We start from the raw sequence: 13,423 nt of genomic DNA, 5'->3' as shown, positions 1-13,423 counted from the left end.
AAAAGCATTCATCAAGACTCATAAGATACAACCCTTAGTGATAGTCAGAGGTCTGTCAGAAAGGTCAGCAGTTCGGTGGTTTGAATCCGTTAGCTCCGCATAACAGAGTGAGCTCCCATTTCTTGTCCCAGTTTATGCCAACCTAGCAGTTCGAAAGTACATAAAAAATGCCAATAGAAAAATAGGAACCATCTTTGGTGGGAAGATAACACCGCTTCGTGGCCCTTTGGCGTCGAGTCATGCCGGCCACATGACCACGGAGACGTCTTCGGACAGCGCTGGCTCTTTGGCTTTGAAACAGAGATGAGCGCTGCCCCCTAGAGTCGGGAATTACTAGCACATATGTGCGAGGGGATCTTTTACTTTACTAATAAGTAATCAAGCATTCTTTTAAAGACAGCAAAATCCACCGAGGACCCCTGGTTTGAATCGGGTGTGTTGTCAAAGAGGTCATCTATACAGGTAGTCCTCAACTAGTGACCATTCAAAGTTAACAACGGCATCAAAAAAGGGATTTGCGACTGTTTTTCACCTTTACAACCTTCGCAGCCTCCACTGTGATCAGGGGGTCAAAACTCAGACGCTTGGCAACCAGTTCATACTTATGACCGTTGCCGTGTCCCGGGGTCAAGTGATCCCCTTTTGCAACCTTCTGATGAACAACGCCAGTGGGGAAGCCAGGTTCCCTTAGTTGCCTAACTTATCAACCGCACAATTCACTTAATGACTATGGCAAAAAAAGGTAGTAACTTTAGTGCTTGTATCCTTACAATTGATATTGATTGTTTCCTGACGGTTTATTTGTACCCTGTGACTATCATTAAGTGTTGCACCTTATAACTCGTGATGAATGTATCTTGTCTTTTTAGGTACACTGAGAGCATCTGCGCCAAAGACAAATTCCTTGTGTCCAATCACACTTGGCCAATAAAGAAGTCTATATCCCCTATATCTATATTCTATATCTATAAAATAAGGCAAAACTCACTTAACCAATGTCTCATTTAACAGCTGAAATTTTGGGCTCAATTGTGGTCGTAAGTCGAGAACTACCTGTAATTGAAGGTTCAACACCCATTTCCACTACTCAGATGCTCCGGAGGGCCCACCCGCCCCCCTTATCTATATTTGACCCAACCGGGCCATTTGCGCATGCGTACGGAGCGTATGTCACCTGTGCAACGCTCCGCTGAGCAGCTGGAGCAGCGGCGGTGGTGGGTGAGCATGCGTGCAGAGCACACACGCACGTGGTGGACGCCCGGCCCTGTTGTAGTGTACTGGTTGCAACAGGATCCGGAACCCACCACTGGGGTGAGCTTCACTGAGTCCTGCGTTCAAAGCCAATTCCTACTCAGAACTGTGAGACAGGAGGGGGAGTTTCCCAGCTGGCAGGTGAGAAGGAAGATTGGGGGAGGGGCTGTGTGGCTTCATTGCTGCTCCCTTCGCTCCCCCTTTGACTGCCCACATCTCCTAGGCTAGTGGTTTGGGTCTGATGACCTCTGGTCCCTCCTGGATCTCCCCCCCCTTTTAAATCTCCCCTCAAATCTTTACTGATTAACCATCCACGTTGGTCCTCAGTGGGGTGAGAATTTTTTGAAAGTTAGGGTGACTAAGTGGGGTTTCCTACTGCTTTTTTTTTTTTTTTGACCATGAAAAAGGTTTTTATTTTCCATTTTTTCATTTTCATACACTCACATATATACTGTGCATAGCCGGAGCCATACAACATTAAACAATAATCACAGCGATTCCTCTTGTCAACAGTACCCCCCAAAATAGAAACCCAATATACCTCTTCCACTCTCCGTACACCTCTTTCTTCCACCCCCCTCCAACTTTCTATCTTCCCTCCATCATCCCCCTCTACCCTACTTCCCCTCCCCCTCTACCACTCCTCTCTCCCGATCCACTCCCTCCCTTCCTTCTCACCCTCCCTCCCATCCTCTCTCCCGCCCTCTCTACCCCCAACTTCCCAGAGCCCGTACACGGTATAGATTTTTAACAAACACAGTCTAAAATATATTGAGAAAACAGAAATAAAAAAAGGGTTAATAACATCTCTACATTGATCTTAGCTTCTTCTTGCTACACTAACTTTGAACAGTTTAAATCATTCCTTATCTTAAGCATAGGCTATCTGGAATTTCTTAGTCCCATATTTGTTTTGTATATAGTCAATCCATTTTTTCCAGTCTCGTTTATATCTCTCATTTGAATGATCTTTAAGATATGCCGATATATTAGCCATCTCGGCTAAGTTTGTAACTTTCAATGTCCATTCTTGAGTTGTAGGCAAGTCTTCCTTCTTCCAGTATTGCGTCACCGTTATTAGATGCAGAATCAAGTTAGTCTCTACCACTGTAAAGTCAGTACTTATACCTAGTAAAAATAACTGAGGAGTAAACTTTATCCTTCTTTTAGAGATATTTTGCATAATCCACCATATTTTTGTCCAAAATGCCTTAACCTTTTGCCAGGTCCACCATATATGAAAATATGTAGCATCGAGAGAACCACATCTCCAACATTTAGGCTGTAAGTTCGGATACATAGAAGCCAGCTTTTTAGGATCTAAATGCCATCTATAGAACATCTTATAAAAATTTTCTCTCAGATTTTGAGCTCGTGTAAATTTCACATTTCTTACCCAGATTCTTTCCCATGTATCCAGCATTATTAATTCTTCAATGTTTTGAGCCCACTTTATCATACAATCTTTAACTAATTCTGTTTCCGAATCCATCTGTATTAATACATTATATATCCTCTTTATATGCATTAAGCTTTGATCTCTTATTTGTTTAAACAGATTATCCTCAACTTGAATAAAACCAATTTTTTGATCTATTTTCCACCTAGCCTGTAATTGCCCATACTGGAACCATGTTTGAACTACCTTCTCCTCTTTTAATACCTCTAAAGATTTTAATTGTAGTACCCCCCTTTCCGAGGTAAGAAGCTGTCTGTAAGTAATTCTATCCTGTTTTGTGCTATATTCATATTTTCAATTGCGTGTCTAGGAATTGCCCACATGGGTATCTTGTCATTTAATTTATATTGGTATTTTTTCCAGACCCGCAGTAAAGCATTTCTTAAAATATGACTTTTAAACTTCTTATCCAGTTTTTTGTTGAATAACGGGTAAGCATGCCAACCATATACCAGCTCGTGTCCCTCAATATTCAATATTCTATCATTAGTTAAATGAGTCCAATCACTAATTACAGATAGTGCCACTGCATCATAATATAGTTTTAAGTTAGGTAGTTTCAAGCCTCCTCTCTTCCAGCCCCCCAGTCCCCCCCCCTCCCCCCAAGAGGCGGAATGCCTGGAAGGGGATTTCCTGATGGAACTTTCGCTTTTCCTTTCCCTCCTATCTCACCGGTTGCGCCTGGACGTCTGCCTAGCAACAATGACGACAAGAGGGTACTTTTTTTTTCAATTGGTTGAGCTTGGCCAATCGCCGGCTTCCTCTGGATTGTTGCGTTGTTGATCGGCTGGGGTGAGTCTCCATTTGCCTGCAACTTCGAGATGGGGGAGGCTGGTTGAGGATCGCGGCTAAGATGGCCGTGAGCTCTGCGCCCCTCTGGCTCCTGGTGCTGCTGGCGATCGCCCAGTGGGAGAGTTCCGTTGGTGAGTCTCATCTGGGGCCTTTTTCAGACTCTTTTTCTTTCAGGGACTTTTTCTCTCTCTTCCCCCCAAAAGTTTATTCCCAGAAATAGAATCCTGCTTCGGTCCTCTTTCTAGTCCGCTCCCCCTCCCCACTTTGGCCATTTTGAGATTAGGTCCCAAAGCCTGGATGGGACTCTGCTGCCTCCCCCCCCCCCACTTCCCCAGGAGGGCCCCTCTGGGAGCAGGACAAGGGCGGCCCCTCCAGACCTCCGTCAAGTCTATCTGGGCGCCCCCAAGCTCAGTCCTTTCCCTCCCCCAAAGCGGAGATTGTGGGAAAGGGGCGTTTGCAGGTGATCAGGTCAGTTCACAAACTTCCTGGCTGCCTCCGCCCAACCCCTCCGCCTGGGTCCTCTTCCCTGCCTTTAGCTGGGATTCGTGGCTCTTGGGGGCTTCTGGTGCTGGGAGGACCCGGCTGGTTTCTGGAATCGGTTCCGTGTCTTGGCAGAGGCTGCTGCAGTGGAGCGATCCGGGCTCAGATTGTCCTGTGAATGCAGCCGGATGAGAGTCTGGAGAGAAGCGCTTCTTAAATCATCTTCCTAAAGATTCCTCCTTCCTGGTTTTCACTTGTTTTTCCGCCAAAAAAAACTTTGATGTTCCTCGATCAGGACTTTGCATGTCAGAAACTGAAATCCTTTTGTATGTTTATCTTGGATTCCCCAGAGGGTTTAAAGGTGACAGGACCCTCCTCACAGAGACTGAATGTAGGGAGAGGATCCCAGCTGAGCCCCCCCCCCCCCAAACATGACTGGTCTCAGCAGGAACCCCCAAGAAACCTCAGTGGGGGCAGGGGGTGGGTCCAGGGAGGGGAGGCCCCAGGGGCTTCTGGGAAGAGCGGAATTCTGGGAGTTGAAGTCACAATTGACCCAGAATTTATGTTTCTAAGGGAGACATTTATTACGTGAATTTTGACCCATTTTATGACCATTCTTGCCACAGTGAATCACTGCAGTCATTAAATTAGTAACAAGGTTTGTAAGTGAATCTGGCTTCCCCGTTGTTTTTGCTCATCAGAAGGTTGCAAAACATGGCCACACATGACTGCAACCGTCGTAAATATGAACCATTTGTCTCAAGTGTCTGAATTTTGATCATGGGACAATGGGGGAATGCTACAATGGTTGTAAGTGTGAAAAACGGTCACAAATTACTTTTTCCAGGGCCCTTGTAACTTCAAATGGTCACTAAATGAACTGTTGTAAAAAGAGGACCACCTGTATACCACTTCACAGTGCTTTTACAGCCCTCTCTAAGTGGTTGACAGAGTTATCATCTTGTCCCCAACAATCTGGGTCCTCATTTTACTGACCTTGGAAGGACGGAAGCCTGAATCGATTTTGAGCCAGTCAGGATCGAACTCTGTGGGCAGAATTAGCCTGCAATGCTGCTTTGTAACCACTGGGCCACCTTGGCTCAAGGTATGAGGGGGAGCCCCACTGAGCCCTGGGTTCAAAGCCAATTCCTGTTCGGGTGACTGAGCTCTGGGACGGGAGGGGGGATTTCCCAGAGGGGTGGGGGGCAGGAGGAAGATCCAGGTGGACCACATGGCATCATTGCTTCTCCCTTCGCTCCCCCCTTCGCCTTCCGAGATCTCCCGAGCTTTTGAGGGGGGCTTGGTGGCTCTTGGCGGCTTCTGGTGCTGGGGAGACGCCGCTTGTTTCTGGAATCGGTTCGGTGTTTTGGCCAACGCCGAGACTGAACCTTTGAGATAAGGCTGCCCTGTGGATGCAGCAGGAGAAGAGAGAGAAAGGCTCCTTTGAATAAGGTTTCTAAAGATCTGCCTTTATTATGTTCACTTTCTCCTCCGTCCTGAACCCCAAAATCCCCAGAGCTTTTCTCTAGGACAGGCAGGGATGTTTCCACCCCAAATCCTCCTCCTTCCATTTCAGGAGCTCTCAGCATGGGTCAGTTTGCAGAATCCAAAATATTTAAAATGTCCTTATTATTCCTTAGGAATCAGGAAGGGGCCTTGGGGGGGTTTCTGGCTGTTTGCTCTGAGAAACGACCCTATGAATGGAGCAGCTTTTCAAAAGACAGAAAGAAAATCTGTCAGGATCTTAAGGGTTAAAGAGGCTGGTTGGAGGCAGAAGAAGAGAAGAACCTCTGGATGGGGAGCATGAAATGAAGGGCTTGCTTGGAGACAGACAGGCCCAAACTGACATGAAGGGGTTTCTTGACTGTGAGGACGTCCAACCCGAGTTCCATTCAGACGTTTCTCCTCTCAGGCAGACTTCAGGCTTCCTCACTGCTCAGCCCCACAAGGGAAAGAAACAAGGGTTCTGGATCACAGAGAGTCCGATCCCCCCTCCTTCTGTTGGAGAAAAACTCCGATCCCTTTGGATCCTGAAATCTCCCCAGAGCAGGAAGTGGATCTGGGGCTCCCTCTCCCCAAAAGCTCTGAGAAGCCTCCGGGATTGTGGGGAGGAGCAGGAAGGGGAAAGCCCAGGCCTTTGCCTTGGACTGGGAAGGACTGGGAGGCCATACTGGAGGGAATGGGGAGTGGGACTACAGGCAGTCCTCTACTTAAAACAGTTCATTTAGTGACTGTTCAAAGTTGCAATGTCATTGAAAATAGTGACAGAATGACAGTTTTTCACACTTATGACCATTTTAGCTTGCTCATAATCACGTGACTGAGATTTGGATGCTTGGCAACTGATTCATATTTATGACGGTTGCAGTCTCCCCATATCACGTGATCCCCTTTTGCAACGTTCTGACAAACAAAGTTAATGGAGAAACCAGATTCACTTAACAACCAGGATATTAATTTAACAAGTGCAAGGATTCATTTAACAACTGTGGCAAGAAAATTTATAAAATGGAGCAAAACTCACTTAAAAATTGTCTCACTTAGCAACAAAAGATGTGGGCTCGAAGATGGTCATAAGCTGAGGACTCCCTGTGTTTATTTCTCTGGGCTTTGGAGGTCCTGCCCTTTTCCATGGAGACCCAGGTTCTGCCCAAATAAATCCCATGAAGGATCCTGAAAATGATCTTTCAAATCTTTGGTGAAAGAATTTCTCATCTGAAGAGCTTTCAGAATGGAGACCAAAAAGGGGCCTTGGGGATTTTCCAGTTTAACAGATTTCCCAGCTGCATTTTATTCATTTTATTTTCTTTTTATTCCTGTCACCTGGTTAGAAGTTGTTGTTTTTCTGTTCAGTGGGCAGCCTTAGAGTCTCTTCCCAGCTGAGCCCCCCTCCCACCCCCCATGGTTGGTCTCAGCAGGAACTCCAGCAGCCCCAGTGGGGACAGGGGGGGGGTGGGGGCAGGGGGTGGAGAGGCCCATGGATTTCTGGGAATGAGGGGAATTCTGGGAATTGAAGTCCAAATGGCTGAGAAACTCTGATTGAGGCCTTTACGTTGAGAGTCTCTGATCCTGTGAAGGGTTGGAGAGCAGGATCCCAATCCCCTCCCGAGGAGGCTGAGGGGCATTTCTGCCTTTCTTTGGGCTGACAAAGTGCAGGATGAGCCCCAGAGGAGGACGAGGGTCAGAGCAGCTTCTGGGGAAAGTGAAGGGGGAGATTCAGAGGAAAAGCCTCCGGGAATGATGGTTCCAGGGCCCTAACTGGGTGGCTGAGATGGAGAAATCTTGGGATAATCCCAGTGAGATTCCCTGTGGAAGGAGGGGGAGCCCCTCCGAGTCCTGGGTTCAAGGCCGATTCCTGCTCAGATGGCTGAACTCTGGGAGGGGAGGGGGATTGACCAGGGCGGTGGGAGAGGGACAGGAGGAAGATTTGGGAGGCTACGTGGCTTCATTGCTGCTCCCTTCTCTGCCCTCTTTGCCTCCCCATATTGAGGTTAGGGTGAGGGTTCACATTGGCCTCTGGTCTCACCCAAATTCCCCCTCTCCCATTTTATAACATCTGCAGCTTTTAACCAGCCACTTTGGCCCCCAGTGATGTAAATGGAAAGTTGGGGTGACCAGGTGGGGTTTCCTGATGCTTTTGAGCTTTTGGGGCTGGAATCCCCTCTTTTACCTGTGGGGCCACTGCAGCCTCCTTGGGGCAGAGACTGAGCAACCCTGGGGGGGGGTTTGGAGGGAGGCCTTGATGGAAGGGGGGAGGACACAATTGGGGCAGGTGAAGTTTGGGGGACCCGACCTTCCCCTCCTCTCTCACCCCCACCTTCCCTGCCCTCCAACCCTTCAGGCCTCCCAGAAGCTTCTTCTTTCCCTCTCAGTCACTCATTCCCCCTCCTGCCTCCTCTCCCCCCATCTCCCCCTTCCTTTCCCCCCTTCCTCCTCCTCCCTTTCTCTCTTCTTGCTCTTCTCCCTTCTTCCTCCGCAGAGCCTCAGATGGGAGCCTCCATGGGATCCGGGCCCTTGACTGAAGCCCCCTAACTCTTCTCTTCTGGCTCCCTTCCAGGCGCCTCCTCCCACTCCATGAAGTATTTCTCCACCTCCATCTCGGACCCCAGTCAGGGGCAGAAGCCCCACTTTGTCACTGTGGGGTATGTGGACGATCAGCTCTTCGTTCACTACGACAGCCACAGCCGGACGATGAAGCCTCGAGTCTCCTGGATAGAGAAGGTGGGGAAGGACAATCCCCAGTACTGGGACAGAATCAACGTGGCGCTGAGGAGTCGTTCAGAGTAAACCTGGAGACTCTGAGGAGTCGCTACAATCAGAGCGAAGGTGAGTGATGGGTCTGGTGGCTCCTCCGGCCCCATAATCCCCTCCCCAGGAACCAGAGGGGGGAGAAAGGGGTCCCTTCAAAGGGAAAAACTCCTTCCACACCTTTTGAAAAGCCTTTTTTTATATATGTTTATTCATTTCTTTAATCAATATAAGATTGTCCTTGTCTCCATTGCTGACGATTTCTGCCAATTGCAGTTAATGGAAACGTGTTTAAATTTCTCAATTTCTCTTTCTGGATGTTGATATAAACTGAGGTAAAAAGAGACCAAAATCTCCCCTCCCCCCATGACAGTTGGAGGGTCCTGGGTGGATCTCCTGCTGTGGGGGAGGATGGGGATCACAGGCCTCTCCCCTCCCTGAAAAAAGGGCAGGTGGATCCTAAGGAGATCCTGGGGGAAGCAGATTCTCCTCCTCCTCTCTGTTTCCACCCCAGAGAAATGAGGGATCTGGTGCAGATCCACCTGGGGAGACTAGATCCCTATCCTTCTCCCCCTTTTTGGGGGGCAATGAGGGGGGCCCAAACGCCAGGAGCTTCTCATCCTCCAGTTGGAAGGAGAGGCCGGGGGGCCCAAATGGGGTGGGGGATCTGGGGGGGGGGGGATCAGAGGTCCAGGATCCTCCCGATGGTCATGAGGGGGAAAGAGAGGAGAGGAAGAAGCCTCCATTTGGGGCCCTTCCTGAGTCCCTCAGAGCCTTCCTGGCTTCCCCTCCTTGGTCCCTCAGGCTGAACTCCTGCCCTGCCCTCTTGGAGGGGCTGCCCTGGATGGGGGGGCTCTTTCTTCAGCATAGCCCCCCTTCTTCTGCCACCTTTGGGGGGAGAAGATTCGCCTCCAAGGAGACTCATTTAGGAAAAGGGATGGAAGGAAATGTGTGTGTAGCTAAAGGCTCCTTTTGGCTGAGGAAAACCTTCTCCACAAACATCCCCCATTTCCCCTCCTTTCCTCCCAAGAGCTCTGCCAGTCCTGCCCCTGATCCCCCAGGATCCCCCCAGATCCCTCCAGGCCCCCTGCTGGCCTCCCAGGGGATCAGGGCTGGGCCCAGAGGGCTCCCCCTGGTGGAGGAAGGAGGAAGGAGAGCGGCCGGAGGGGAGCGGAGCCTCCTTTCCAGGCTAAAGAGCCCCCAAGGTCCCAGCCTTCCCTCCAAGGGAGGCTGCTTCCCCCCTCCCATCGCCTGGGTCGCCTCCTCTGGACCTTCCCCGGCTCCCTCCTCTCCTTTCGGAGGCCTTTGGACCACAACTGCTCCCAATACTCCAGATGTGGTTGCTCTGCCTTGATTCATGTAGAGGCTGTGTGACATTTGCCTCTCCTGTGTTTTCAATACTGTTTTAATGATCCCTGACGTCCTGTCAGCCTTTTCAATTTTCTACCTGGTTTTTACTTAAACCTTTCAACAAAAAGATAAAAACTATTGGAAAGTAACATAAGGAAAGAAGAGAGAGGAAAGTTTATAACTTCACAGCAGTTATAAACATAAATATATTTTAGCCTCTCTAAAGCCTCCTTTCTTAAGCTTTTGACCCTGGAGGATCCCTTTTCAGATGTCAGGAAACCCCCTGAACATCCAGGCTCAGAGATGGGCCAGAATTGTTTCATGCGGAGACCTGTAGAGATGCATTAATGGTGTTCTTACACTAAACATCAACAACGAAACTTGCCTTTTCAATGTGATCCCTGTGCTTTCTTTTTGCTGTACAAATATTCAATTCTGTGCCAAACCTGAGATAAGAACACATTTCATCTTCAAGGGAAAGAAGACAATTTCTGTCTTAGCTTTGGATGCTTCTGAAATGACAGAATTTGTTCTCAGAAATTAAAAACTGCAGCCAAATATTTAGTGCTTTCCTGTGAATGGCAGGAGATTCTTCTTGGACAGAAATCCAGAACTATTTTTTCCATGGGGAGATCAGGGAATCTCCTCTCGAGGGAAGGATCAGACTGGATCTCCTGAGGATCTTCCTCTTCCTCCAAAGGGAAGTTCTCTGGCTGAGCAGAAGATGCAGAGAAAGGATCCCCCCACTTGTCATTCCTGGGTGTGGAGAGGGAGGGAGAGGACTGGTCAGTTTAGTTCAACTCTACTTCCAGGTGGTTTTCCCTTAGATTCAAGGGTTCCTGGCATCCTTCCTCCCTCTCAAGCCCACACAGGAGTAGAAACAATTCAGGATTTCCTTTTGGTTTTCTTTTAAATCAAAGAATCTGTTCACGTGAAGTTGAAATATCTTCTCCAGGGCCTTCCAGAGCCTGTAAGCTTCAAACTTCATTTCCAAGGTCAATAACCCTTTGGGTCTCCAGATCAGACTGGGCCACTTGCTGCTGTTGCTGAGGGAAATATTCCTTTGGGCCCCTTCAAGACTTCATTCCCACATTGCACTAAACCATGGTTTGTTTCTGGTTAGCCCAAAGTGGGAACCAGCCCTTGTGACTTGGTGCTATTTGTGAACACAGAGCATGATTTATGGTCACAGGGATCCCTGCAAGCTTTTTCCAGATCCAGCAGATCCTCTTTGAGGCACAAGATTCTCATTCCCTCTTTGCAGCTGCAGGTTCAGGCAACTGTTCCCTCTCTGGGATACCTTCCTCTCCCTCCCCAAGAGTCTCCCCTGCGGAGGAATGGCAGAAGGAAAGATGGAAGGGTCTCCGTCCTTCCGTTTCTTTGCGACTCCTTCTTCTGAGCCAAGGTGGCTCCTCCTTCTGAGCCAAGGTGGCGCAGTGGTTAAATGCAGCACTGCAGGCTACTGCTAGATCAGCAGGTCAGCGGTTCAAATCTCACCGGCTCAGGGTTGACTCAGCCTTCCATCCTTCCGAGGTGGGTAAAATGAGGACCCAGATTGTTGGGGGCAATATGCTGACTCTCTGTAAACCGCTTAGAGAGGCCTGAAAGGCCTATGAAGCGGTATATAAGTCTACTGCTATTATTCTTTTCTCAATCTCCCTTGGGATCCTCTACTGGATTTTCCAGATTCCCTTTTCCTGGGGAGATTCAGTGGCTCCATCATGGGGGGGGGGGAGGAATGCAGGGATGCTGGTCGAGGGAAGGGAGAAGGGCAATTACTGATGGGGACTTTTTCCCCTTGAATGCTTGGGAGGAAATGGGGGTGTCAGTGCCTGTGTCAAGGTCACTGCAGGGAGGGGGTCTCTGTCTATCTTCAGGACTCCCCAAACCATCCTCCTGTCTGTCTTTTAGGCCTTCACACATTGCAGGAGATGTATGGCTGTGAGCTCCGAGGAGACGGGAGCAAAGGAGGGTTCCAACAATTTGGCTACGAAGGGAGGACCTTCCTCACCTTCGACAAGGAGACCCTCACCTGGGTGGCTCCTGACCCCCTGGCCCAGATCACCCAGAGGAACTGGGACGCTATTCCAGGATAAATCAGAGATATAAGTCCTACCTGGAGGAAATCCGCATTGAGTGGCTGGAGAAGCACCTGTCCTATGGGAAGGAGACGCTGCAGAGGACAGGTGAGCATCTGGATCCAGACTTTCCTCCTTTTTGGCTGGATCTCCTGTACACATTCAGCCCCTTTGGGTCCCTGGTCTTTAGCCTGTTTGCCATGGTGGGAATCCCCCTCCTACTCTTCTAGCTTCTCTTGCATGTAGACCCCCCCACTCCCCTAGGTCTACCCCTCCCCCCTGGATCAGCTGGATGAGATTAGGATCAATGGGGGAATTGCAAACAGGAGCCCCCACCAATGATTGCCCACAGCCCCTCCCTGCCTGGGGAGGACCCTCTCTCTCTTCCATTGGCATCAACCTCTCTCTGAGCCCCCCCCCCCCTTTCAGAGACAAAATCCCTTTTCCCAATTGATCCCTGTGAGATTCCCTTTGATCTCTCTTCCTCTTAAAATTGGCGTTGTGTCTCTTGGAAAGAGGCCTGGAGCAGCCTCAGATTCAGGGGAGCAGAAGAAGAGGCAAAAAGTAGGGTGAATCTTCTGTATTATTGTCTTGAAAGGGACCTTAAAAGACCATCTCCACTTTCCCTCCCCTGAAGGGAGCAGCCCAAGATCACTCAGAGTTCAAAGCAGCCAGAGAGGAATTTCCTTGGAGCCTCAATTGGCTTCCCTGGGAAGGACTCAAAATCAGGAGTTCTTCTGGTTGAGCCTTTTCCAGATCTGGATAATTTCCTAAAACTCTTGTAGAGGCTACAAGTGTGGAATGTAAATCTTTGGGTTAAAACTAAGTGGTGGGAGATTTTCCTGCCCCTCCAAGTTTCCCACCCACCTTCCAGGCTCTGGAGGGGCTCAGAGTTAATTCTGGGGGTGCCCTTTCTGCAGAGACCCCAAAGGTGACGGTGAGCAGCCGGACGGAGGTGGAGGATGGGATGGAAACGCACATCTGCCGCGTGGATGGCTTCTACACCAGGGAGATCGATGCCTCCTGGAGGAGGGATGGGGAGGTATGGCTGGAAGAGACCTTCCATGGGTCTGTGGCCCCCAACGCGGATGGGACCTACCACTACTGGCTCAGCATCCGGATCGACCCCAAAGAGAGGAGCCGCTATCGGTGCCACGTGGAGCACGACGGCCTGCAGGAGCCTCTGGACTTGGAGCTGAAGGGTGAGAGGCTGCAGGGAGGGGAAGGCTGGGCTCTCTGGCAGGCTGGAGGGTGATGGGAAAGAAATCTGAGCCCAGCTGTGTCCAGATGTGAGCATAGCTGAGCTTTCATCCATTGATCCTTCCAGTGTTTGAGGCAGATGGAAAGGGTGATGGAAAGGACAGAATCCCATCCCAATACTTGGCCGATCCTGATGAAATTCCTTATTTTACTTCAAATAATAAAATACAAACACGGAAACTGAAGTAAAAAGCATGCAGAGCTGCCCAATTCCACTCAGAGTCATGACTTATTGGAGTAGCCTATAAAAAGAACAAAAATGTTTTTGTTTAACAAATGTTTGTTTTATTGTGTTGGATAAGTTTTTGTTTTGGAAGCTGCTATGAGTCAGAAGGTGGCAAAGGGCTGTTTTTGAGTGGAAAAGCCAAAGATGAATTCAGTTGCCTTCATGCTGGGCTGGTGTGAGAAGAAGGCAGCATCCTGAGGACACGTCCTCTAACAACAGATAGCAAGGCGCCTTCATGTTACTTTGAGAAGGACCCAAAAATGAGCCCATGGAGTTTTT

General features: G+C 49.3%; 3 protein-coding genes across 9 annotated transcripts in view; 2 read left to right on the top strand and 1 right to left on the bottom strand.

Annotated features, from left to right (window-relative positions):
- LOC116503374 (major histocompatibility complex class I-related gene protein-like) overlaps nt 1-13,423 on the bottom strand; it is a 556,717-nt gene that overhangs the window by 110,227 nt on the left and 433,067 nt on the right. The window lies entirely within an intron of this gene.
- The window catches only part of LOC116503386 (H-2 class I histocompatibility antigen, Q9 alpha chain-like), a 504,076-nt gene that overhangs the window by 324,405 nt on the left and 166,248 nt on the right, over nt 1-13,423 (top strand). Inside the window, exon 1 of one of the 6 annotated variants that reach the window (XM_032209780.1) lies at nt 3,482-3,633. The exons of 4 other annotated variants lie outside the window; for them this stretch is intronic. In XM_032209780.1, the coding sequence (XP_032065671.1) occupies nt 3,564-3,633 (70 nt within the window). In that variant the 5' untranslated portion in view covers nt 3,482-3,563. Of the gene's footprint in view, nt 1-3,481; nt 3,634-13,423 lie in introns of those variants that run through there. One more of the 6 variants, XM_032209779.1, reaches the window with a different exon arrangement.
- The window catches only part of LOC116503420 (major histocompatibility complex class I-related gene protein-like), a 465,627-nt gene that overhangs the window by 356,707 nt on the left and 95,497 nt on the right, over nt 1-13,423 (top strand). Inside the window, exon 5 of the mRNA XM_032209823.1 lies at nt 12,579-12,860. Within this exon, the coding sequence (XP_032065714.1) occupies nt 12,579-12,860 (282 nt within the window). The remainder of the gene's footprint in view (nt 1-12,578; nt 12,861-13,423) is intronic.

The sequence above is a fragment of the Thamnophis elegans genome, chromosome 2, assembly GCF_009769535.1.
Source record: "Thamnophis elegans isolate rThaEle1 chromosome 2, rThaEle1.pri, whole genome shotgun sequence".
NCBI classification, from domain to species: Eukaryota; Metazoa; Chordata; class Lepidosauria; order Squamata; family Colubridae; genus Thamnophis; species Thamnophis elegans.
This window is presented reverse-complemented; position numbering and strand designations above follow the sequence as displayed.